General features: G+C 36.4%; 1 protein-coding gene across 4 annotated transcripts in view; it reads left to right on the forward strand.

Annotated features, from left to right (window-relative positions):
* Window positions 1-23,970, forward strand: part of ESR1 (estrogen receptor 1) — a 410,427-nt gene that overhangs the window by 229,402 nt on the left and 157,055 nt on the right. For all 4 annotated transcript variants that reach the window (XM_055390889.2, XM_055390895.2, XM_055390891.2 and 1 more), the window contains one exon: window positions 18,853-19,188. In XM_055390889.2, coding sequence (XP_055246864.1) covers window positions 18,853-19,188 — 336 coding nt within the window. The remainder of the gene's footprint in view (window positions 1-18,852; window positions 19,189-23,970) is intronic.

A 23,970-nucleotide genomic window follows, 5' to 3' on the forward strand; every position in this document is an offset into this window, starting at 1 on the left:
CTGCTATTTATTTACTTAATTATTTAATTCCACTATACTTCTATGGAAGTTTCAGAATTGTTAATCTGTACTCATGTACGAAACAACTTTATCAACTAGAGTATAGTGTTTATATACAGTTCCTTTGCCTTTATTCTAACAGATTCCACTTACTCATTTTCCAGGTCACTTAGGTTAGCGCCTTATTTTCCTAAGTCCTTTAGTGAGTTTGCTTCATGTATTTGTCATACATTTAAATTCTTTTGTAATATTGTACATTCCATCCCAGTTTCCCCTGACATCCTAAATTAACTTTTAAAGTTTGGATACATTGTGGTCTATTCTTTGTTCTGTAAAGCTTTATGGATTTTGGCAAGTATTTAATGTATTGTATCACCATTATAGTAATATAATTCCTATGGAATAGAATAGTTTCTATTGCTGTAGCATAGAATAGTTTCTCTACTCTATAGAATATCCTGTGTTTCTGTAATTCAACCCCTCCTTCCCACCTTGAACTCCTGACAACCCCTGGTCTGTTTAATATCTTTCTTTTGTCTCTTCTAGAATATCATATAATTGAAATCATACAATATGTAGCTTTTTCAGACTGGCTACTTTCACTTAGCAATATTCATGTAAGTTTCATCCATATATTTTCATGGCCTGATAGCTCATTTCTTTTTAATCACTGAATAATACTTTTATTTATCCACTCACTGATGAAGGACCTCTTGATTGCTTCTAAATTCATAGCAATTATGAATGAAACTGCTCTAAACATTTTCGTGCAGGTTTTTGTGTGCATGTGTATTTTCAAATTAGTTGGGTAAATATCTAGGAATTCAATTTCTGCATCATTGTGGTAATAATGTGTTTAGCTTCATAAGAAATTGCCAACCTATCTTCCAAAATAGCTGTACCATTTTGCATTCCCACCAGCAATGAAAGAGAGTTCTTGATGCTCCACATCCTTGTCAGCATTTGATTTTTGTCAGTGTTTTGGATTTTAACTATTGTAATAGATGTGTAGTAGTGTTTGATTGTTTTAATTTGCAATTTCTTTTTCTTTTTTTTTTCTTTTTTGAGATGGAGTCTCGCTCTGTCGCCCAGGCTGGAGTGCAGTGGCACAATCTTTGCTCACTGCAACCTCTGCCTCCTGGGTTCAAGCAATTCTCTGCCTCAAGCTCCCAAGTACCTGGGATTACAGGCGCCTGCCACCATACCCGGCTAATTGTTGTAGTTTTAGTAGAGATGGGGTTTCACCGTATTGGCCAGGGTGGTCTTGAACTCCTGACCTTGTGATCCACCCGCCCTGGACTCCCAAAGTGCTGGGATTACAGACATAAGCCACCGCGTCCGGCCTGCAATTTCTTAATGACAAAAAATATTGAGGATATTTTCACATACTTTTTTTGCCAACTGTATTTTTTTAAATTAATTTTTATTTTTATTTTATTTCGTAACTTTTATTTTAGGTTTGGGGTACGTATGTACATTTGTTAATACAGGAAAATTTGTGTCACAGGGGTTTGGTGTACAGATCATCTCGTCACCCAGGTACTAAGCATAGTTCTTGATAGTTCTTTTTTCCTGTTCCTCTCCCTACTCCCACTCTGTTCCCTCACGTAGGCCCCAGTGTCTCTTGTTCCCCTCTTTATGCCCATTGGCTCTCATTATTTATCTCTCACTTAAAAGTGAGAACATGCAGTATTTGGTTTTCCATTCCTGCATTAGTTTGCTAAGGATAATGTCCTCCAGCTCCATCCTTGTTCCAGTACAGGACATCCTCTCGTGTTTTTTTTTCTTTCTTTCTTTTTTAATGGCTGCATAGTATTGCATGGTGTCTATGTACTACATTGTTTTTTTTTTAAACCCTGCATACCATTGATGGGCATTTAGGTTGATTCCATGTCTTTGCTATTGTGAACGGTGTTGCAATGAACATGCATGTGCATGTGTCTTTATGGTAGAACAATTTATATTCCACTGGGCATATACCCAGGAATGGGATTGCTGGGTTGAATGGTAGTTCTCCTTTTAGGTCTTTGAGGGATTTCCACACTGCTTTCCACAATGGGTGAACTAATTTACACTCCCACCAGCAGTGTATAAGTCTTCCCTTTTCTCCATAACCTCCCCAGCATCTGTTTTTATTTTTTTTTTAGTTTTTAATAATAGCCATTCTGACTGGTATGAGATGATATCTCATCATGGCTTTAATTTACATTTCTCTAATGATTAGTGATATGTAGCATTTTTTCATTTGTCGCCAACTGTATATATTCTTCAATGAGGTGTACATCAGATCTTTTGCCCATTTTAAAAGTGGGGTTTTGGGCTGGGCGCAGTGGCTTACGCCTGTAATCCCAGCACTTTGGGAAGCTGAGGCAGGCAGATCACCTGAGGTCAGGAGTTCGAGACCATTCTGGCCAACATGGTGAAACCCTGTCTCTACTAAAAATACAAAAATTAGTCGGACATGGTGTCGGGCACTTGTAATCCCAGCTACTTGGGAGGCTGAGGCAGGAGAATCACTGGAACCCAGGAGGTGGAGGTTGCAGTCAGCTGAGAGTGAACCATTGCACTCCAGTCTGGGCAACAAGAATGAAACTCCATCTCAAAATACATACATACATACATACGTACATACATAAAATTGGGTTTTTGTTTTCTTTTTGTTGAGTTTGAGGAGTTTTTTTGTATATTTTGATTACAAGTCTTTTATCAGCCATGTGTTTCACAAATAATTTCTCCCAGTTTGTGGCTTATCTTTTCACTCTCTTGTTTTTTTCAAAGTAGAAATATAAATTTTAATGAAGCCCAACTTATTAATTTTTTTCTTCCATATTGTGCTATTGGTGTTGTATATAAAAACTTACTACCAAATTCAATATCATATAGAATTTTTTCTGTTTTCTTCAAGAAGTAGTTTTATAATTTTGCATTATATGTTTAGATCAATGATTCACTTTAAGTTTTGTTTAAGGTGTAAGGTTTGTGTATAAGTTTTTCTTTTTCCACATCGATGTCCAGTTGCTTCAGCAACATTTTCTTTTTATATATATCTTAAGGGTAATCAGCGCAATATTTTCTGAAAAGATGACCTTTTTCTCATTTAATTGGCTCTTCTTTGTCAACGATCAGTTGACCTTATTTGTGTGGATCTATTTCTGGACTTGTTACTCTGTTTCACTAGTCCATCTGTTTATACTTTAACCAGTACCATACTGCCTTTATTACTGTAGCCTTTATGGTAAGTCTTGAAATGAAATAGTGCAAGTGCTCCACCTTCTTCAGAATTTTGTTCTTCTTCATTATTAAAGGCTATTCTAGGTCTTTTGCCCTTCTTTAAACATGTTGGAATCAATTGTCAATATCTACAAAATCGATTATTGGGATTTGGATTTAGATTACTCTGAATCTGTTAATTAAGTTGGGAAGAATTGACATTTTATCAGTATTGAATAATATGAACATGTAACAATATTGAACTTTCAATCTCTGACTATTATCTCTTCATCATTTTAAGATCTTCTTTGATTTTTCATTGTTTTATAGATTTTTACATATAGGCCTGGTACATACTTCGTTAATTTATATCTTAGTATTGAATGTACTATTATAAATGATATTTTCTAAACTTTGAATTCCTGTTATTCATGATGATATGTAGGAAAGAAATTGACTTTTGTATATTGACGTTAGATCCTTTAACTGTGGCATCATTACTTATTAGTTCCAGGGGAGATTTTGTTGTTGTTGATTCTTTGGAATTTTCTGCATAGATAATCATGCCATCTGTGAATAAAGATGTTTTATTTCTTCCTTCCCAATCTATATATCTTTTATTTCTTTTTTTGCCTTATTGCATTTGCTAGTATTTCCAGCATAATGTATAATAGGAGGAATGAGATAAGATATCTTAGAATTATCCTCATCTTCAGGGGAAAGTGGTTAGTTTTTGTCATTAAGAATAATGTTAGCTATTGTTTTTTAAAATTTCCTATATGAAATTGAGGAAATTTCTGTTTATTCTGAATTTGCTAAGTTTTTAATCATAAATAGCTGTTGAATTTTGTCAAATACTTTTCTTGTGTCAATTAATATGATCATATGACTTTTCCCATTTTCACTGTTAATGTGGCAGATTATATTGATTTATTTTCAAATGTTGAATTTGCCTTCAGACATGGAATAAATCCCATTTGTTTATGATGTATAATTTATTTTATGCATCGTTTGTTCTGTCTTGCTAACATTTTGTTGAGATTTTGTGCCAGTGCTCAGGAGAGATATTGGTCTCTGGTTTTACTTTCTTATAATATCTTTATCTGATTTGGGTATTAGGATAATTCTAGACTCAGAATGAGTTAGGATGTGTTTTCTCTGCCTGTTTACTAACAGAGATTGTAGAGAATTGGCACAATTTCTTTCTTGAAGATTTGTTAGAAGTAATCTTGCCACCACCCGAGCCGGATGATTTCTTTAGAAGGTAATTAGTTATTGAATCAATATATTTAATACATATAGAGATATTTAGGCTATTTATTTCTCCATGTGTGAGTTTTGGTAGTTTGTGTATTTCAAGGAATTGGTCCATTTCATCCAAATTATCAAATTCGTGAGCATAGAGTTGTTCATAATATTCCTTTATTATCCTTTTAATCTCCAAGAGACCAGTCGTGGTGACTTCTCTTTCATTTATGATATTGGTAATTTATGTTTTCTGTCTCTCTTTTTCTTTTTGCCAGAGTCTAACTCTGCCACCCAGGCTGGAGTGCAATGGTGTGATCTCTGCTCACTGCAACCTCTGCCTCTTGGGTTCAAGTGATTCTCATGTCTCAGCCTCCCGAGTAGCTGGTATTACAGGCATGCTCCAATACACTTGGCTAATTTTTTTTTTTTGTATTTTTAGTAGAGATGAAGTTTTACCATGCTGGCCAGGTTGGTCTTGAACTCCTGGCCTCAAGTGCTCTGCCTGCCTCGGCCTCCCAAAGTGCTAGGATTACAGGTGTGAGCCACCGTGCCTGGCTTCTTTTTCTTAATTAGCCTGAATGGAAGTTTATCAATTTTACTGCTCTTTTAAAAGAACCAGTTTTTGTTTCACTGAGTTTCTTTATCATGTTTCTGTTTTCAATTTTATTGGCTTCTGCTCTAATTTCAGATGCTCCTTGACTTATGATGGGGTTGTGTCCCAGTACATCCACTGTAATTTGAAAATATCATAAGTCAAAAATGCATGTAATGCATCTAACCTACCAAACATTATTGCTTAGCCTAACCTCCCTTAAATGTGCTCAGAACACATACATTAGCCTACAGTTGAGCAAAATGATCTGGCAACAAAACACACTATAGAGTATTGATGGTTTACCCCGATGATCACATAGCTGACTGAGAGCTGCGGCTTGCTGCTGCTGCCCAGCATTAAGTGAGAGTATTGTTCCATATATTGCTAGCACAGAAGATCTAAATTGAAAATTCAAAATACAGTTTCTACTGAATGCATGCATATTACTTTTGCACCATTGTGAAGTCAAAAAAAATCATAAATCAAACCATCTTAAGTTGGGAACTGTCTATATTATTCTTTCTCTTCTGCTTGCTTTAAGCTTATCTAGTTTTTTTCTTCTCTAGTTTCCTAAGGTGGTGGCTTAGGTTGGTTATTGATATTATATATTTTTCTTATCTGATATATTTACTTAATGCTATGAATTTTTCTCTAAGCACTGCTTTTCCTGCATCCCACAAATTTTGATGTTCTATTTTTATCTTCATTTAGCTCAAAATAGTTTACCATTTATTTTGAGGCTTTTTCTTTGACTCATACGTTCTTTAAAAGTGTGTTGTTTAATCTCTAAATATTTTGATATTTTCCAGCTATCTTTCTGTTGATTTCTAATCTATTTCCAATTTGGTGTGAGAGCCTACTTTGTACAATTTCTATTCTTTTAAATTTGTTAAGGGTGTTTTGTGACCCAGAATGTGGTCTATCTTGGTGCGTATTCCATCAGAACTTGAGAAGAATGTGTATTAAGTTGTGGTTTGATGGAGTATTCTATAAATATTAATGAGATCATGTTGATTAATCATACTGTTTAGGTCAACTATACCTGTATTAATTTTCTGCCTGCTTGCACTAGCAATTACTGACAGCGGAATGGTGAGGTTTCTAAGTACAATAACGGTTTGGGCTTGTCTATTTCCCCTTTTAGTTTCAATCATTTTGCTTCATGTGTTTTGATTCACTTTTGTTAGGTATACACATATATACACATATTTACGATTGTTGTATCATCTTGAACAATTGACCCCTTTATCATCATCTTTATCCTTGGTACTTTTCCTTCTTTGGTAGTCTGCTTTGCATGAAATTAATATAGCCACTCCAGCTTTATTTTTGTGAATGTTAGCATGGTGTATCTTTCTCCATTCCTTTACCTTTAACATATCAGAGTTATTACATTTAAAGTGGGCATTGTTACCAGGATAAATACCAAATAAAGTATTTTGCATGCTGGGCTTAAAACCTAGATGACAGGTTAATAGGTGCAGCAAACCACCATGGCACATGTATACTTATGTAACAAAACTGCACATTCTGCACATGTATCCCGGAATTTAAAGTAAAATAAAAAATAAATAAATAAAAATAAAAAAGTAAAAATAAATTAGCTGGGTGTGGAGGCAGCCACCTGTAGTCCCAGCTACTCAGGAGGCTGAGGCAGGAGAATCAAAATAAATAAATCAATAAGTGGGGCTTTTTGTAGACAACATATAGTTTGGTCTTTCTTAAAATCAATCTGACAATTTCCATCTTTTAACTGGTGTATTTAAACAATTTATATTTAAAGCAAGTATTGATATATTTGAATACAAATAAACCTGTGTTTGTTAACTGTTTCATATTTGTTGCCAAACGCTTCTTTTTGGTCTTTCGTAGTTTTATTTGAGCAATGTATGTAATATCATTTTATCTTTTCTCTTAGAGTATTAACTATACTTCTTTTTTTTTTTTTTTTTTTTGAGACAGAGTTTTCCTCTTGTTGCCCAGGCGGGAGTGCAATGGTGCGATCTTAGCTTACTGCAACCTCTGCCTCCTGGGTTCAAGCGATTCTCCTGCCTCAGTCTCCCGAGTAGCTGGAATTACAGGCATGTGCCACCATGCCCAGCTAATTTTGTATTTTTAGTAGAGACGGAGTTTCTCCATGTTGGTCAGGCTGGTCTTAAACTCCTGACCTCAGGTGATCCACCGGCCTCTGCCTCCCAAAGTGCTGGGATTACAGGAGTGAGCCACCACACCCGGCCTAACTATACTTCTTTAAAGAATTTTTGTAGTGGTGCCGCTCAAGTTCACAGTATACATTTTTAAGTATTCTAAATACACCTTCAAATAACACTATTCCTTTTTACATGAAATATAGGGATATTATAACATAGTATTCTCAATTCCTCCTTACTGTCCCTTGTGACATAGCTGTCATTTATTTCATTTCACTTACCTATATACTATAATCACCTATACATTGCTGCTATTATGATTTTAAACAGGCAGTTATTGTTTACGTCAATTAAGAATTTAGAAAGAATTTAGAATCCTGTGTAAAATAAATTTCCTTTTATTTTACCTTAATTCATGCATTCTCTGATTATCTTCCATGCTTTATGTAGATCCAAGTTTCTGACTTTTATCACCTTCCTCTTGCTTGAAGAACATCTTTTAACATATCCTGCAGGGCAAGTCAGCTGGTGATGAATTCTCTGAATTTTTGTCTGATTTTTTTTTAATATTTCCTTCACTTTTGAAGGATAATTTCCCTGCATCTAGAATTCTAGATTGGTCACTTTTTTTCAACATTTTATATATTTTACTTCACTTTCTTTATTAATGTATGGTTTCTGAAGAGAAATCTGCTGTATTTCATCCTGTTCTCTATAGTTAGGTGCTTCCCTGCCCTGGCTCTGGCTTTTTCAAGATTTTCTCCCTGTCTTTGGTTTTTCTACAGTTTGAATACAATATGCTTAGGTGTTGTTTGTTTTGTTTTTTTGTAAGGAGTGCATGTATTTATCTTCTTGATACTCCCTGAGCTTCCTAGATCTGTGGTTTGGTGTCTGTCATTAATTTTGAAAAGTTCTCAGCCATTACTACCTCAAATATTTCTTCTTCGCCTTTCTTTTTTTTTCTTTCTGGTATTCCAATTATGCATATGTTTGTTATACCTTTTACTTTTTCATTCTTTTGATTCTTTACATTTCAGTTGGGGACGTTTCTGTTGACTTATCTTTCAGCTCACTGATTATTTCCTTGGCCGTGTTGAATCAATTGATTAGTCCTCAAAGACATTTTTCATTTCTGTTACACCATTTTTACATTTCTAGCATTTGCTTTTGATTCTTTCTTAAAATTTCTATCTTTCTGCTTATATTACTCATCTTTTATTGTATGTTGTCTTCTTTTTCCATTAGAGCCCTCAAACTCTTAATCACAATTGTTTATCTCTTTCCTGACATTCCACATCCAATCCATCAGCATGTCTTATTGGCTTTACTTTCAAAATAAATTAAACTCAGCCACTTCTCAGCATTTTTAAAATCACCCTAATACAAACCCACTGTTACCTCGTCAACTGCAATGGCTTCCTAACTTATTTTGTAACTTTTGCTCTTTGAGTTCTTCCAAGAGCCAAGAGTTCTTCCAAAGCTATAAACCCTATCATTGGCACTCCTCTGCTCTGTGGAAAGCAGTGGCTTCTCATCTCTTTCAGAGTACAATGCAAAGCTCTCACCTTAGCTGGCGTGGCCCTGTGGGATTGGCCTCCCTTGTCTTACTTTTTCCTTGTTCAGGCTGCTGTGACCTCTCTGGTCTTTGGCTCTTCCTAGAAACCTTTGAACCCATTTCCTTCCCAGTGTCAGCATTTGTGTGTTGTTCGTTCACCCTTCTCACTTCATTCTGGTTTCTATAGCACAGAGAAGTAGTAGTCCCTGATCTAAACACCCTCTCCGCCTGCTTTCCACTTTGTTTTTTCCCCTAGCACTTACCATTATCAGATATCATATATTTATTTGTTTATTGTCTAACTTCCTCACAAAAATATGATGTCGCGAGGGTAGGGATTTGTCTTTTTGCCCCAGAGCAGTGCTTGACTCTCAATAACTTTGTTGTATTAAGTGAATGAATAAAATTAAAATTGATTAAAAGTCTATGAGCATGTGTACATTTTACATAAGTGATACATGACATTCTTCCATTCCTTGGGGGCTCTTTTAACCATTCTCAACCAGTTGTAGTACCTTTAAAAAATCATGATGAAGATGATTTTGAGAGCTAATTTTGGTAGGAGACAGCAGTTTTAGCCTGTCTGCTCCATGTGCAGAATAATAGCCTATTTTATTACATCTGATATTCAAGCACTAGAATCTATCAATAGGTAAATAATTTCCAAAAACAAAAGCATCAATGGGAAAACAGGGAAATTATTTTTAAAAAAGAATTTCTAGACCAGGATGTGTGCAATTTGTAATCTCTAATAAGAAATGTTATAGCTGATAATTCCAGCAATTACAGAATCATGATCATATCCATAATGGATCAATAGAGGCCCTGGCTTATATAATAGCTTGCCCTCTCAGGATTCTGGAGCCCCGTATGTAAACACAGAACACATTTATATTGATTGACAGTGCATGTAGATTTCTACAGATTGTGCCAGTCAGTGTTTTCTAAGGCAGTTATACCATGGTAATTAAAATTATGGGCTCTGAAATCAGCCTGCCTGGGTTCAAACCTCAGCTTCATGTGTCAGCTTCCTTGGCTGTAATAAGGAATACTAATAGCACCTACCTTGTGGCTTTGAAAATTACATGATGTAACTTAGTCAAGAGCTTAGATGAGCACTTGGGATATGGCGAGTGCTCAATAAATGTTAGTTTATCATCAGCATCATCATTATTATTATTACTGATTGCAAGCAAGACAAACTGGTTCTCACTTCAGCAGAAAAAGAAATTACTGAAGTAATTTTGGTTAGATCACAGATTTAATGTGAAGGATGAATAACCAGGCTTGGAAAACAGGTGGAAACCAAGAGGCAGTCAGCATGGCATAGCAGCCAGCACTTCACCAGTGTGGTGCCTTGGGGGCAGCCTGGCAGGAGCCACTGCCTTCACTCCTGGACTGCAGATCCACCACAGGACAGCAGACTGAATTGTCCTATGTCCAGACTTCACAGTCACAGGGAGCAGGCTGCATGCAGGTGGGGCCCAGGTCACCTACCTTCACCGTAGAGTCTGGAGCCACAGAAAACAGTAATTGTCCTTGTAGCTTTTGTGATGGAAAGCAAGTCCTGACACCCACCAACTCACATACTAGGGAATTTGCCAAATGTAGGACGGCAGCTAAGATGCTGGGAAACCAAGAATTAACAAATGAGTATTACACCAATTAGTTAATTCATTACAGATTTCAATATTTTCCAAAAAACATCCTACAAAGAACAGCTCACTTTAATATACTCCAACAAATGATGAAATCTCTCCTTGGTCATCAGCTTTTCTAAATTTCTGTAACTTTAGGTGATTCTGAATTTCTTAGTGATTCTGAACTTCTAGAAGATTCTGAAACAGAACAGTCTTACTTTGGGATGTATTCAAATCCTAGAGATCAGTCACATCAATCTGTGCCCTTTTTCATTATGTAACATGAAACAGGAGGACCTTTCCAACTTGCCTTGAGAACCTGCTCCTACAACAGGGTATATTATCACATTTAATAAAGAAAGAGTAATATTTGCATTGTGACCCTTCATCTGAGGTCATCGGGACTGTGCTGTCCTCCCAAGCTCCACTGTAAAGGGATAGACAACAACCTTGTCTCCCAGTCATTGTAATCTGTATCAGAGAGCATCATTAGATGAATGAAGATGGAAACGTTCTCATGGTCAGCAGGTGGGGAAGGCAAGACTCGCTGATTGGAAGCAATGAACCATAGTTCATTCTAAGGCTTGGGGAGAGCAACTTTGAGGAAATGAGGCCCCTAAACTTGCCATGTAGAAGAAGTTGGGGGGTGGTAAATTGGGCACCCTTTATCTACTAAACGTAATCTTTACTTCCCCACCCTCTAATTTTTCTCAGTTGGTCTTGAAATTGTTTTTGCTTGTTACACTTTATGGGAAAAGAAAGGGAAATCCTAATAAGGTCCATGCCAGCAAAACTCTAGAAGAAGAAACTAAGAATTTCAAATTGACAGTTTGTTAATGAGAAAAGACAAGGTTAAAGGATTTTGTTAAACAGATGACCAAAATAATTATTGGAAACTTCTGCTTCTGGCCAAGGTGGAATAATAAGGGCTACATTTACCTTCCCACCAGAAAATATAATAACAAACAAAAACTGGACAAAACACTGGACATGACACTGTTGTCTTTAAACCTGGGACATCAATCAGTGCAGGATGGTATTTTGTAAGAAAGGGAAAAAAATTGGGGTGAGCCTTCTGATTGTTTCCAGACTGGAGAGAAGTTTCAGGCCACAGCAAGTGGGGAGGAACCTAGGTGTAAGTATATGTATAAGGTAGCACATCATAGTGGCCAAATGAATGGCACAGGAAAGAAAAACTACAAGAACAGAGGAGGTAGGGCCACAAAACTAGAGTGGGGTCCAAGATTCACTATGGATAAAATGGGGTGTTAATTTGGTTTTCAAGGCCAATACAAGAGGTGGCATAGAAAAAGAACAAGGTGGTGTTGGGAAGTAGTATCAAAAGAGGCACAGGCTTATCCTTGTTTTATAAAAAACAAAGGTTTTTGGAAGGGATTTGTAGAGATAAGTTTGAAAAGTAGTTTGAGACTATTTGTGGAAATTCATGAATCTTAGAGTTTGATTTTATTCAGGAGATCAGTAGCTTTTAAAATGTAAAATAAAACCAGTAAACTCTATCTAAAATAAATTCTTCCCCTAATTCCAATATAAAAAATACATATAAAAGCGTAGCTGCTTTAGACAAAATGGCGGGTATGAGATGACCAGAAACCTCAACAGCACTACCTCTGGTAGCCCCATAGAACTGCCAAGAGTTTTCAGAGTATAGTTAATTCCTGCTGACGGCTAAGGCAGTCATTGAGGGATTGGAAAGAAGACGGAAGATAGACAAGATCAGTTAATTGGGTTGGAGGGAAGACTGAAGATAGGCAAGGTGACAAATTAGGAACTGTTGTAATGATCTAGGCAAGAAGGAACCTATGAACTAGGAGGGAGGCTTAAAGACAGCAAGGAGGGAACTATAGGCAGGGACATGTGAGGAAATGCTTAGTAGGTTAAGGTGAGTTTGTAGATATGAAAGGAGAGAAGGAAAGAACATTAAGCAGCATTAAGTGAACCAGATAATTTATAGCTCCTTGACCTGAAACATTTAGAGTCTGTGATAACACTAATAATAATAATCTATAATTACATAAATTACATAGTGTAATGATATATCATGATATAATCATCTTACCAATGCTTTACAGTCAATGACATTGTGGTACAGAGACTTTGGAGGTAGATAGACCTCAATTGTAACCTCTGTGCTGCCCGTGGTATGACCTTGAGCATGGTAGTTAATCTGAACTTCTTTCTTTTCTGTTAAATGGGGGACAATGACAGTACTTAACCTTATAGTATTTGAAGGGAGAGTGTTAGAATTGCTACTGGGGAGTCTCTCCAGAGAAAGTTGTATTAGTTATTGTCTTTATTTCATTCTTAATGAATCAGCACTCCTGTTTTCTTTAACATGTTGAATTTAAAACCTCTTAGTGTATTTCTTTGTCTTGCCTTTTAATACCCCATGAATTATTGAGAAACAAAAGAAAGTGATTATGCAAATGTTTGAAATATCTAATAATACATGAACGTAGTCATGGGAAACTGGAGAAATAACTTTACTGATATTATACTAGTTTTTTTCTGGAAGCATAGCATATTAAGAAAACTCATTTCAATGAAAGAAAATTTAAAAATTAGAGTGCATTAGAAGCATAATCCAATGAATTCTATTCCTAATGAATACTCAGGCAGTATGTTAACTTTTTCTGAGATACAATAGCCAAGCCAAAGAATTTAAAGAATGAAAAAAACAGATGATTAAACAAACTGTGAAGTAATTAGAGGTAGTCTTTGAAAATGCCTCATTAGGCATTTGACTCATTAGGACAGATCCTTTTATTTCAGGGCCAGGACATAATTATTTAAGCAGTTGATGTGTCTTCAGCTCCTTTCACCTTGCCACAAGTTGTCACCTGTACTGCCTTTCCACCTAGCTTCCAAGTCCAGGCCGACTTTGAAGAGATTCCTTAGGGCTCACCTCCCCTGGAGAGTGCCCTCTGTACCATCTCTCTCCCTTTCCTCCTCATTCCTATTGCCTGAGTTTATTGTTTTAATAAATTCCCATAAGTTAACACCTCCTAGGGTGAATTAGAATCATTCAAATCCACATTGATTGTTACTAAGTAGAAATTTTATACTCAGCCTTTCTAAATCCTTACAACAACGTGACGAGGGTATTATAGTTGCTTTAACCCAAGGAGATGAAATTCAAACTGGTGGCATTGCACACTTACAGTGGGCTTGCAGGATGAAAGAGAGCTTGGTATCTCGATCCCTTATACAAAACAGGTGGGTCTTGTTAGAAAAATTCTTCAATAATTGTTAAGGTTAAAATTTTGAAAAGTGGTACAAAGAAATTTGCTTTGATGCAAATATCGTCTAATGAGTTACATAACTTGAGCTATAATGACAGTGTACACTAGCTATCCAGGGTACAACATCTCTATTGTGCTGTTGAATATACTGCTCAACCATTCTGGAAAATGGCATGTTCGTGTATGAATGACAATGTATCTTGTGTGTATGGCATCCCAAGCCAACATGTTGGTCCCTGCAAGTAAACTTCTTGACTGTCAAGAGGCTGCCTGTTTAATATTTGCATGATCTAAACTAATTGTTTCTTTTGTTTTTTCCTCTGCTTTATGAACTGGTAGTTTGACCTTTTGGCTTTTCCCCTGAGAGTTAACAAAAGTTAGACAGTTGGGGGGTGAACTGAAGTAAAATCCATATCACTCTATGTTGCTGCTCTACTAACAATTCAAGAAAATGTCTTGGTAGGAAGCAAGGAATGAGTTTTAAATTTTGTCTTTGAATTTCAATTATCCATGCCACTCCTGTGGTCCACTATTCTATATAATTAAGAATAAGCTGTATGTTCCATAGTGACACAGCCTGTTGTTTCTGATTTGCAGTTTTCACTTAACCTAGGGTAAAATTGAAATAGAAGTCGCATCCTTTTTTTTTTTTTTTACCTTCTTCCACTCAATTCTAGTTAGATATTTTTGAACTTCTATAAAATGTCTATGCAATATTATCACCAATAATGTGCAAAATTACTACTCCCATGTAGAAGAGGATCCATTCTTCATTGAACCATACCCTTGGGATCCTATCACATGCAGTTGGCCATATAATATTTTATATTATTGTTTTTTTGTTTTGTTTGTTAAGTTTGTACCTACATCATGGATTAAATTCAAAATCTCTGTTTAACTGAAACAAAATCTGTTTAACTGAAACAAAAAAACAAAAAACAATACTATTTTTGTTTTGTTTGTACACTTCATAGGGACTTTGGAATTTGGAAAATATAGTTCATTTAGGGTGTATGTATTAGTCCATTTTCATACTGCTATAAAGAAATACTTGAGACTGGGTAATTTATAAAGAAAAATAGGCTTAATGAACTCACAGTTCCACATGGCTGGGGAGGCCTTACAGTCATGGCAGAAGGTGAAGGGGAAGCAAAGGCATGTCTTATATGGCAGCAGGCAAGAGATTATGTGCAAGGGAACTGCCCTGTATGAAACCATCAGATCTCATGAGACTTATTTACTATCATGAGAACAGCACAGGAAAAACCTGCCCCCATGATTCAATTACCTCCCACTGAGTCCCTCCCACATGTGGGGATTATGGGAACTACAATTCAAGATGAGATTTGGATGGCGACACAGCCAAACCATATCAGTATATTAAAGAAAATATTTGTTAGTGCTAAGTGAATCTACTTTCACCTACTTGATTATTTGATGATTTTATAAATAGTCATCTCTTTCCTCATCTTTCCAGTTGTATTTTGTTGTTCCAAAGCCAAAACCTGTGTGTCTTGTATTCAACAACCTGAATCATACAGTTGTGAGACATAAATGGGTGTGGTGGTTCCACTTACTTCTTTACATAGTACTACAACTAAGCCATCTAAGTAGTCTGCTCCTAAATTCCTCCAAGAAGGGAAATATCATGATTTGATTTAAATGTGACATCCTTTCTTAGAGAAGTTTTCTTTGTCTCCTTCTTCCCCAGTCACTTCCTCCCATCCACTGTGCTTTCGGCAGTTCATTCGTTCATTAATTCATTCAACGAATATTGAATAACTTTTGATCAATGTCTTCCTCCCTCCAAGCTGAAAACTTGATGGAGGGTAACATGATCTGTCTTTGTTTACCACTGCATCTTCCGTGAATATACATTGTAAGTATTGAACGGATTTTTACTAAATGAACAAATACTTTGATAAAATATTTTTGATTACTGCCAATATCAGTTTCTGAATTGATTCTAAAATTCTTCTGCTGGAAAGTAGATTAGCGTTAGTATGACTGCTGAAGCCTTTAAAGTGGGTGGTAATACTACGTTTCGTTTTGTTTCATTAACCTAAGTGCTGTTCTTTGGAATCTTTTTAAAGGAAGATAAATTACATTTATGAAAGAAACATATTATTTTTAAAGTACTTTATTTTTAAAAGGTAAAATGCTTGTGTAGTTATAATTTGGTTACTCTTGATTTCACCTTAGGAAAAACAATATCACCTTCTAACCATTTCTTTTTTAGTCAAATCTCTTGCTTCTATTTCTCTCTGTAGATCTGCTATTAAAGACTGTAATCACTGCTGCATCTTTCCTGTAAGACTTGATCGCATTGTTAATTTCTTTCTAAACTTGTAGAGTAGGTGTATAAATCGTATTTGGGTAATACACTGACTAATACTGAAGAACCAGGCGTTTTCTTACCCCAGTCCTCACACGAAGTAGGGAAATACAAGTCAGAACTTATCTTCTCAAAACTCTGACCTCAGAATTTCCTGAGAAATCTGAACCTAAAAAGATTCTTTGCTTTTGACATTTTTTCCCTGGTGTCCACCGCAAGGCTCTTGCTCTTACATTTTTTTTTTCTAATGTTTCAAATAGAAGATGGTAGAGTCATATAGTACAAGCTCAGCATCGGAGGGGCTACTGGAGGTCAACTAGTGCAAATGCTTTCTGAATAATGGAATCCTTTGGGAATACCCCCTTGAAAGTCTTCATCTAGCCTGTTCTTGGAAACCCTCAGTGATCCCCCTCATCGTCTCCTATGATGGCAGCTTCTATCTTTGTCATCAGCTCTGACTATTACAAACTGCTTCCTTACATTGAGCTGTAACTAACTAAAAAGTTTCCACACTCTGCTTCTATTTTAGCCTTTGGGCTCATAAAGAACAAGTTGAACCCGTCTTATGCAGAACAACCCATCTACGGGAGATGCTCAGGTTTCCTCCATGTTTTCCTTTCTCTAGGCTAACCCTTCGTTGTTCCTCACTTACTCACTATATAACCTGATTTCATGTCTCCTTACCCTTCTTGTTACTCTAACTTGAGTAGGCTAGTTTCAGGATCCAGCAATAAGTGTGATACATCAGGTATGCTCTGATGAGTTGAGAGTAGAGTGGACATAGCATCTCCCTTAATTCAGATATTGTGATCTAATTGGCAAATCTGGCAATAAAAGTTGAAATGCCTGATCCAGGACAATGGCTGGTCAGGTGCCATTGTTCTCATCTTTTACTTTTAGGTGTCCCTCAATTTGTTAAGTTAGTACCTACATAATGTCCTGAAACTTGTTAAGTTTGTACCTACATAATGGATTAAATTCAAAATCTCTGTTTAACTGAAAACAAAAGCAAACTTCTTTTCAGAGGCAGAATCTGGAATCATACGTAACAGAGAATGATATTGTACAAGTTGCTTCATCTCTTTAAGTAACGGTTTCTCAAACTTACAAGATTATTGTGAGAACTAAATTAGTTCTAAAGTGCTTCCATGTAAAGTGTATGTAAATGCTTAAAATATGTAGTAAGTGCTGAATGCATATTAGAAATAATAATAATCTTTATTATAATTTTTACTATTTCATGAGAAATGCTTATTTTAATACTGAGCAAATAGGAAGAGTTCATGGCTTCTCTATGTTTTTGAAGTGTCATTTAATATATTATATATATAAAACATATATATATTTCAGTCACACATTTGTCCAAATACCTTGACAAATTAAAACAAAATAAGACAAAATTTTCATGCTAGTTATTTGTTATAAAGTAATAGAACAAGTGATATGTTATAAAGAGCATTTATTTCTCATGTCTTTGATATTAAAAATAGTTGTATTAACTTTTTATCAAAATGATTGCTTCCTTCATATAAATCTAAGAATTATGCTGTCTGATAAATATTGGAGAGATTAACTTCTTTGAAAATATAGAAGCTTTTTGTCTTTTTAAAATAGTTGTTTTTTTGCAGATGTTAATACATTTCGGCAGTACAGTATGGCCTTTTTCAGGTTAAGGTGCTGAGCCCAAACCTCAAAGAATCACTGCAAAAAGATTGGATCCCCCCTCTTCACCCCATTTCGTAATTTAGTTAGTGAGAACCACAACTGGCTAAACCTTTGTGGGGGGCCGGGCACGGTGGTTCACGCCTGTAATCCCAGCTCCCTGGGAGGCCGAGGCGGACGGATCACAAGGTCAGGAGATCGAGACCGTCCTGGCTAACACGGTGAAACCCCGTCTCTACTAAAAATACAAAAAATTAGCCGGGCATGGTGGCAGGTGCCTGTAGTCCCAGCTACTCGGGAGGCTGAGGCAGGAGAATGGCATGAACCTGGGAGGCGGGGCTTGCAGTGAGCCGAGATCCCGCCACTGCACTCCAGCCTGGGTGACACAGCGAGACTCCATCTCAAAAAAAAAAAAAAAAAAAAAAAAAAAAAAAAAAAAACCTTTGGGGGGAAATGATCAAATAAAACAATGAAACTCTTTTTAGAATTTTACAACTTTTATGTTAGGAAAAAACAAATACATTTGTGAAAAGCTTAAAATCCAGTAAATGACTTGAGGGACTTGGGGCAATCCTAGGGTGATGAGGAGCAGGTTAGTAACAGTGAAGGACTTAGCACCCCAGGGGGCCGGAGGCTGTAATATACCTTATGAGCAAGTCATTCTTATTTAGTCTTGCCCATTAAGAAGTCTACTTGGACTAAATGCTTTTAAAAATGCCCTTTTAATTTACTTTTAAAAGAATATTCCTAGCAGAAGTAGTCTTTGATGCTAAATTATATTTTAAGAATAACTAAAATTAGAATTCTGTTCTTTTTGTAACACCTGTTACACACACACCCCTACCTAGTGTGTCGGAATCAGTTTGTATGGGCTCACCAAAGCCTACTGTTCAATTTTCAGGAGTTTTGTAAGCCATTTGATGTCAGACAAGTGGCCTGAAGTTTGTTATGGTGGTAGTATTTACACCATGAAAATTGGCATGTTATGGTGGTAGTATTTACACCATGAAAACTGCTACAAATAGAAATCTTTTTCTTCTTCTCTTGGAGAGCCACTTGTTAAACACTTACCAGCTCACCTGTCCTTGAAAGTATTTCTTCAAATAAAATGAAAGATGGTTAGCTTTGAAAATTTTTTGTATAAAAGTTTACACGGGAAAAAAATAAACTAATTTTTTTTTCCACCTGTGTTTTCAGGGATACGAAAAGACCGAAGAGGAGGGAGAATGTTGAAACACAAGCGCCAGAGAGATGATGGGGAGGGCAGGGGTGAAGTGGGGTCTGCTGGAGACATGAGAGCTGCCAACCTTTGGCCAAGCCCGCTCATGATCAAACACTCTAAGAAGAACAGCCCGGCCTTGTCCCTGACGGCCGACCAGATGGTCAGTGCCTTGTTGGATGCTGAGCCCCCCATACTCTATTCCGAGTATGATCCTACCAGACCCTTCAGTGAGGCTTCGATGATGGGCTTACTGACCAACCTGGCAGACAGGGAGCTGGTTCACATGATCAACTGGGCAAAGAGGGTGCCAGGTAAGAATGCGAAGCTCAGCTTTTAAGAGTCAATAGCTTTTCAAGAACTTGCTGTGATGTCATGGGAGAAATAGTGGGGGGAAAAGAAGCAATAACATGTTATGTAATTGGTTTCAAGGTTACAGGAGATGTGTTCATTTTCAATATCAATACACTGTAATTTTCCTAGAGATTAGGAAATAATATTTTTAAATCAAAATCTAGAAGACTGAAATTCTTAAATTGACATAATTTATTTTTAACCCATCTTATTTACCAAAAAGATTTAGGGTGGACACTACATGATAAAACTATTTAATAGTATATGTTCACAGTAGCAGAAACTTTTAACACTAAATGACCTACAAAAGTTTTTAATATTAATGACGTTTGTTGAAAACATCTCAATTATTAATCAAACAATTTTATCTTAAAAAGATTTTTAAGATTCGGTGTGGTGGCTCATGCCTGTAATCCTAGCACTTTCTGGGGCTCAGGTGGGAGGATTGCTTGAGCCCAGGAGCTTGAGGCCATCCAGGGCAACGTGGCGAAACCCTGTCTCTACAAAAATTTTTTAAAAAGTAGCTGGATGCAGTGGCACACACCTGTGGTCCCAGTTATGGGGGAGGCTGAGGTGAGAGGATGGCTTGAGTCCAGGAGGTCAAAGCTACAGTGAACTGTGTTTGTGTGGAGTGCCACTGCACTCCAGCCCAGGTGACAGAGCAAGACCATGTCATAAAAAATAAACCACACACAAAAAAAAGATCTTTATGGATTAAAAAGATAATAATAAGTGTATTTACTGAATGCCAATTATTTATCCAACCTGGTGTATGCTTAGTATTTTAGGAGAAAGAGAAAGGCAATGGAAAAATAAATTAAGGTATCATCCCTGAAAGAAACTTTTAGAAAGACACAGTGGCTGAAGTGATACCTTGTTCCTTCAGTTGATTCTCTCAGAACTGGTGTTCTGGTAAAATTGGACTGTTACTCCTGTTATTCAGGGAGAAGAACTCAAGTTTGTATGGCAACAAGACTAGAAAATGACTTTCTCCCTGCCCCAGTGTATTCGTTCAGGAGCTAATGTAGATAAACCGAGGCAAGAAGAAGCTAAATTTTTTTTCTGGGCTTATAGGTTAAATGAGTAATAGATTTAGTTGGAGGTTTTCTCATTTGGTTTCTTTTAATAGATGAAATTAATTGTTTCCTATGAAGCATGAAATGTTTTATATGAAACTAAAAAAATGTGGAGTTTGTACTTGCATTTCAAGGGTCACTGCTGTGTTATAGGCCAAGTGAACTTATGTCTGGCCTTAGAGAATCTTACATGTATTTGCATCTATCAGTATATAAACATGAGGGCCATAGAATAAGGAGCCAGCAGTACCAGAACCCAGCCTTGTTAGAGGCCACCATTTTGGTGGTTGAGTGGTTATTAGTTTACATGGAAGCATGGAGAATAATAGGCAAATGTAGGTTTTCAGTGTCAGTCGAACTGGCAAACAGAAATTTCTGGTCGTCTTCAGAATGAAAAGTTTTCTTGAGTACCTACATATTTTAGCATTTTCATATGAAGCAGATACATTATAAGTTAATTGTTGGAATCTAATTGTAATATGGCTGTAAGTTTTTTCTTTATATTTGTTATTGCCTTGTTCTTACATTTTAGGGAAAGAGAAACAAACAAACAAACAAAGAAACTAATGGTCATATATTTGAGAGCCAACTCTTGGTTGCTGTTCAGTTTTATTTTCCTGTAAATATATATTTTCCCTCATGAAATCTTGGGAATATTAGCTCTGGAGCACTGCTGAACTCAAGTACAGACATTTTCATATGTATCAGTAGATTCCCATCATGACATTTTTATAATAATGTTGAAGAGCATTTTAAACAACTGGAATTAAGCTCAAATACATTACCAGTGGTTGAAGAATTCACATCAATAATCTTCTGAATTTAGGAATAAAATGGAGAAGTCAAGGAAAGGAAAATATTATACACAGGCTAACGATTGTTAAAATACAATTATTAAAGCCAGAGCTAGACAAAATTATGGCAATGAGATGTGTAACAAAACCACTCTATAACTTCATCATGTTAGTTTAAAAGACCTGAACGATTCCACAATCCTTAGACCAATAAACTATGTCGTCTTACTTGATAATTAAAAAAAAGAATTATAAAGGCAAAATGAAATTATATATATGTGTGTTTGTGTGTGTTCCATGGGAATACAGCTGTTGTAAATCAAAGGCCTACTTGCCTGACCAAGCAGAATAAAAATAGTCATTGATTTTAAAGAGACTAAAAGTGAGGGAAGAAAAAAGTCTTCTGCAAAAGCTCTACAGATGGTTGTCAAGCTTTTCAGAAAAATAAACAAAGCAACATTTTGAAAAGGATTTATATCTTTTACGTATTCAAATACCATCTGTTATTTAAAAAATATAGCCCACACTGAAAATCTGATATAGACAATATAACGTTTATGAGATAATAGTTTGAGAATGACAATAATAATAGTAAGTTTTAAAAAGAGGAAATAGGCCAGGCACAGTGGCTCATGCCTGTAATCCCAGCACTTTTGGGAGGCCGAGGCGGGTGGATCACCTGAGGTCAGGAGTTCAAGACCAGCCTGGCCAACATGGCAAAACCCCGTCTCTACAAAAAAGTACAAAAATTAGCCAGGCTTGGTGGCACACATCCATAGTCCCAGGTACTTGGGATGTTGAGGTGGGAGAATTGCTTGAACCTGGGAGGCAGAGACTGCAGTGAGCTGAGATCCCACAACTGCACTCCGGCCTGGGCAACAATGAGACTCTGTCTCTAAATAAATAAATAAAGAAGGGAATAGTAAACGTCATTAGTAAGAAGAACAGCAAAATTTCAGTTCTAGAAATACCCAGAATTAGCTATATGATACAAAAACCCTCATGAAACATTTGGATAATCCTCAGAATGCCTATCAATATAACAAAAACTATGAATTGACTTCATTTTGAATGATGAATTTTTAACAAAAATAGTCAATACTTTGGGCTTAGTAGCTCTAGAAGTGCTTCTTTCTTCTTTCTTTTAATTAACAGAATATTGTCAGAATTTTCAAATGTTGATGATTATAAGTTGAATTTTCCTTTTCATTAACCCCTGGAGCTTATTTTTTTGACTTGATATGTTTCTCTACTCAGAATTAAGATGTGAAGAGCTTTAGGATAAAATGCATCATACAAGTGTGAGAGTCAAGTTCCAATCCATAAAGTACTTCTGGTAGACCTGGATAAAGAAGACCTTAAGAAATGATTTTTTTTTCTCTTTGCAGTTTAAAAACAACAGTAGCAGCAAGAATGATAAACCTATGAAGCCAGCTCTGACAAAAGATGTTTTTTTATAACACATACTATGTATCTACTTTTTGATATTTATCTATCAAGAAGACTTTTCTCCTTATTGTTTGCTCTGAAATTTGTTTATATTTAATAGGAATTTTATAGCCTTATCCCTGGGTAGAAATTCAGTTTTTTTAAAAGTAGATAATTAAATCTTTATTTACTATTATTTTACACATGGTGAAACTAGTCAATAAATGTAATATCATTGAGCTGAAGGTTAAAAAGGAAAAAATATGACTGCAAGAGTGGTTGTATTTTTCATTTCAGCATCACACTCAATTGCATCATTGAGTGGTTCATTCTTAGTTTCAGTGTTAATGAAATACATCTGAGTTTTTTTCCCCAGAAGCTTGAATTGTGTCACCAAAGTGTCATTTTGATTTATTGAAAGTTAAGCCCTTTCCAAAATTCACCATAATTTTACATGTCTCAAAAGCAATTTTATACTTCAAGTCTGTGCTATAGTTCTATATATTTTATGAAGATTTGGATAGATATCTAGCCCTGAGTTTTTTATTGCCTGTTAAATACTTATAACCAAAAGTGTAGCAGCCTCATGAACTGCTGCTGGGCACAGATCTGGGAGAGTGCACTCAGAGTGTTGGCCCAGGAAGAGGAAAAGAGGAAAAGGGGCAGTTCAGTGGCAGCTTGGCTTCCTGTGAAACATGTCGCCTTAACCACTTCCTCATTCTTTTAGTGGCAAACTAGACGACCTTCTCCTTCCCCTTTCCTGCCGAGTCCCCCTCTAATCAACACTCTAGAAGGCCCCTCTTCCTCCTCAGTCCTGACTCCCTGTCATTTACTTCAGGTTGCCTCCTTGCTCAGTTTTGGCCCCAGGGGTAGGCAATCTCCTCTTTCTGGACATGTCTCCCACTAGCCCCAAGTTCAGGTTTGTTGGAAGTTTCTGTGTTGTCTCGAGGATGCATGGTTGTGTGAGTTATTCCAGGACTCAAGGCCTCTTCTGTGTCTGTATTCCCCAGGAATCCAGGAATTCACTTCTCTGCCTCTCATCCTCATCCTCATCATTAAAATGAGCAGATTTGAGCTCAGGAAGTGCTTGAATAAATGAATAAATGAACAAATGAAAGGTGATTTTTGAAAGTCTTAATTTTAAGAAGTCTCTGAGCCCTGTTACAGCTCAATTTTCCCATAGACTAGAACTGCTCTCTAAGGCTGTGACATTTCTCCTTTTTCCTCTCCTCAAAATCTACCTGCTGTTCTGATATCTCCCTGACAGCCACCGTAGTGAGACTCTATTTCCATTTCCAATCTCTCTTTTGTAAGGGACAGAGAAACAGCTAGAGAAATATGGAGCCATGCGCTCTGAGGACTTTAGCAGGCTTCAACTCTGTCTGCAAGTGAGTTTCGCTTAGTGAATGAAATTGGAAACTTAAAGTGGGTAGGGATGAGGGTT

The sequence above is a fragment of the Gorilla gorilla genome, chromosome 5 (assembly GCF_029281585.2).
Source record: "Gorilla gorilla gorilla isolate KB3781 chromosome 5, NHGRI_mGorGor1-v2.1_pri, whole genome shotgun sequence".
NCBI lineage: Eukaryota > Metazoa > Chordata > Mammalia > Primates > Hominidae > Gorilla > Gorilla gorilla.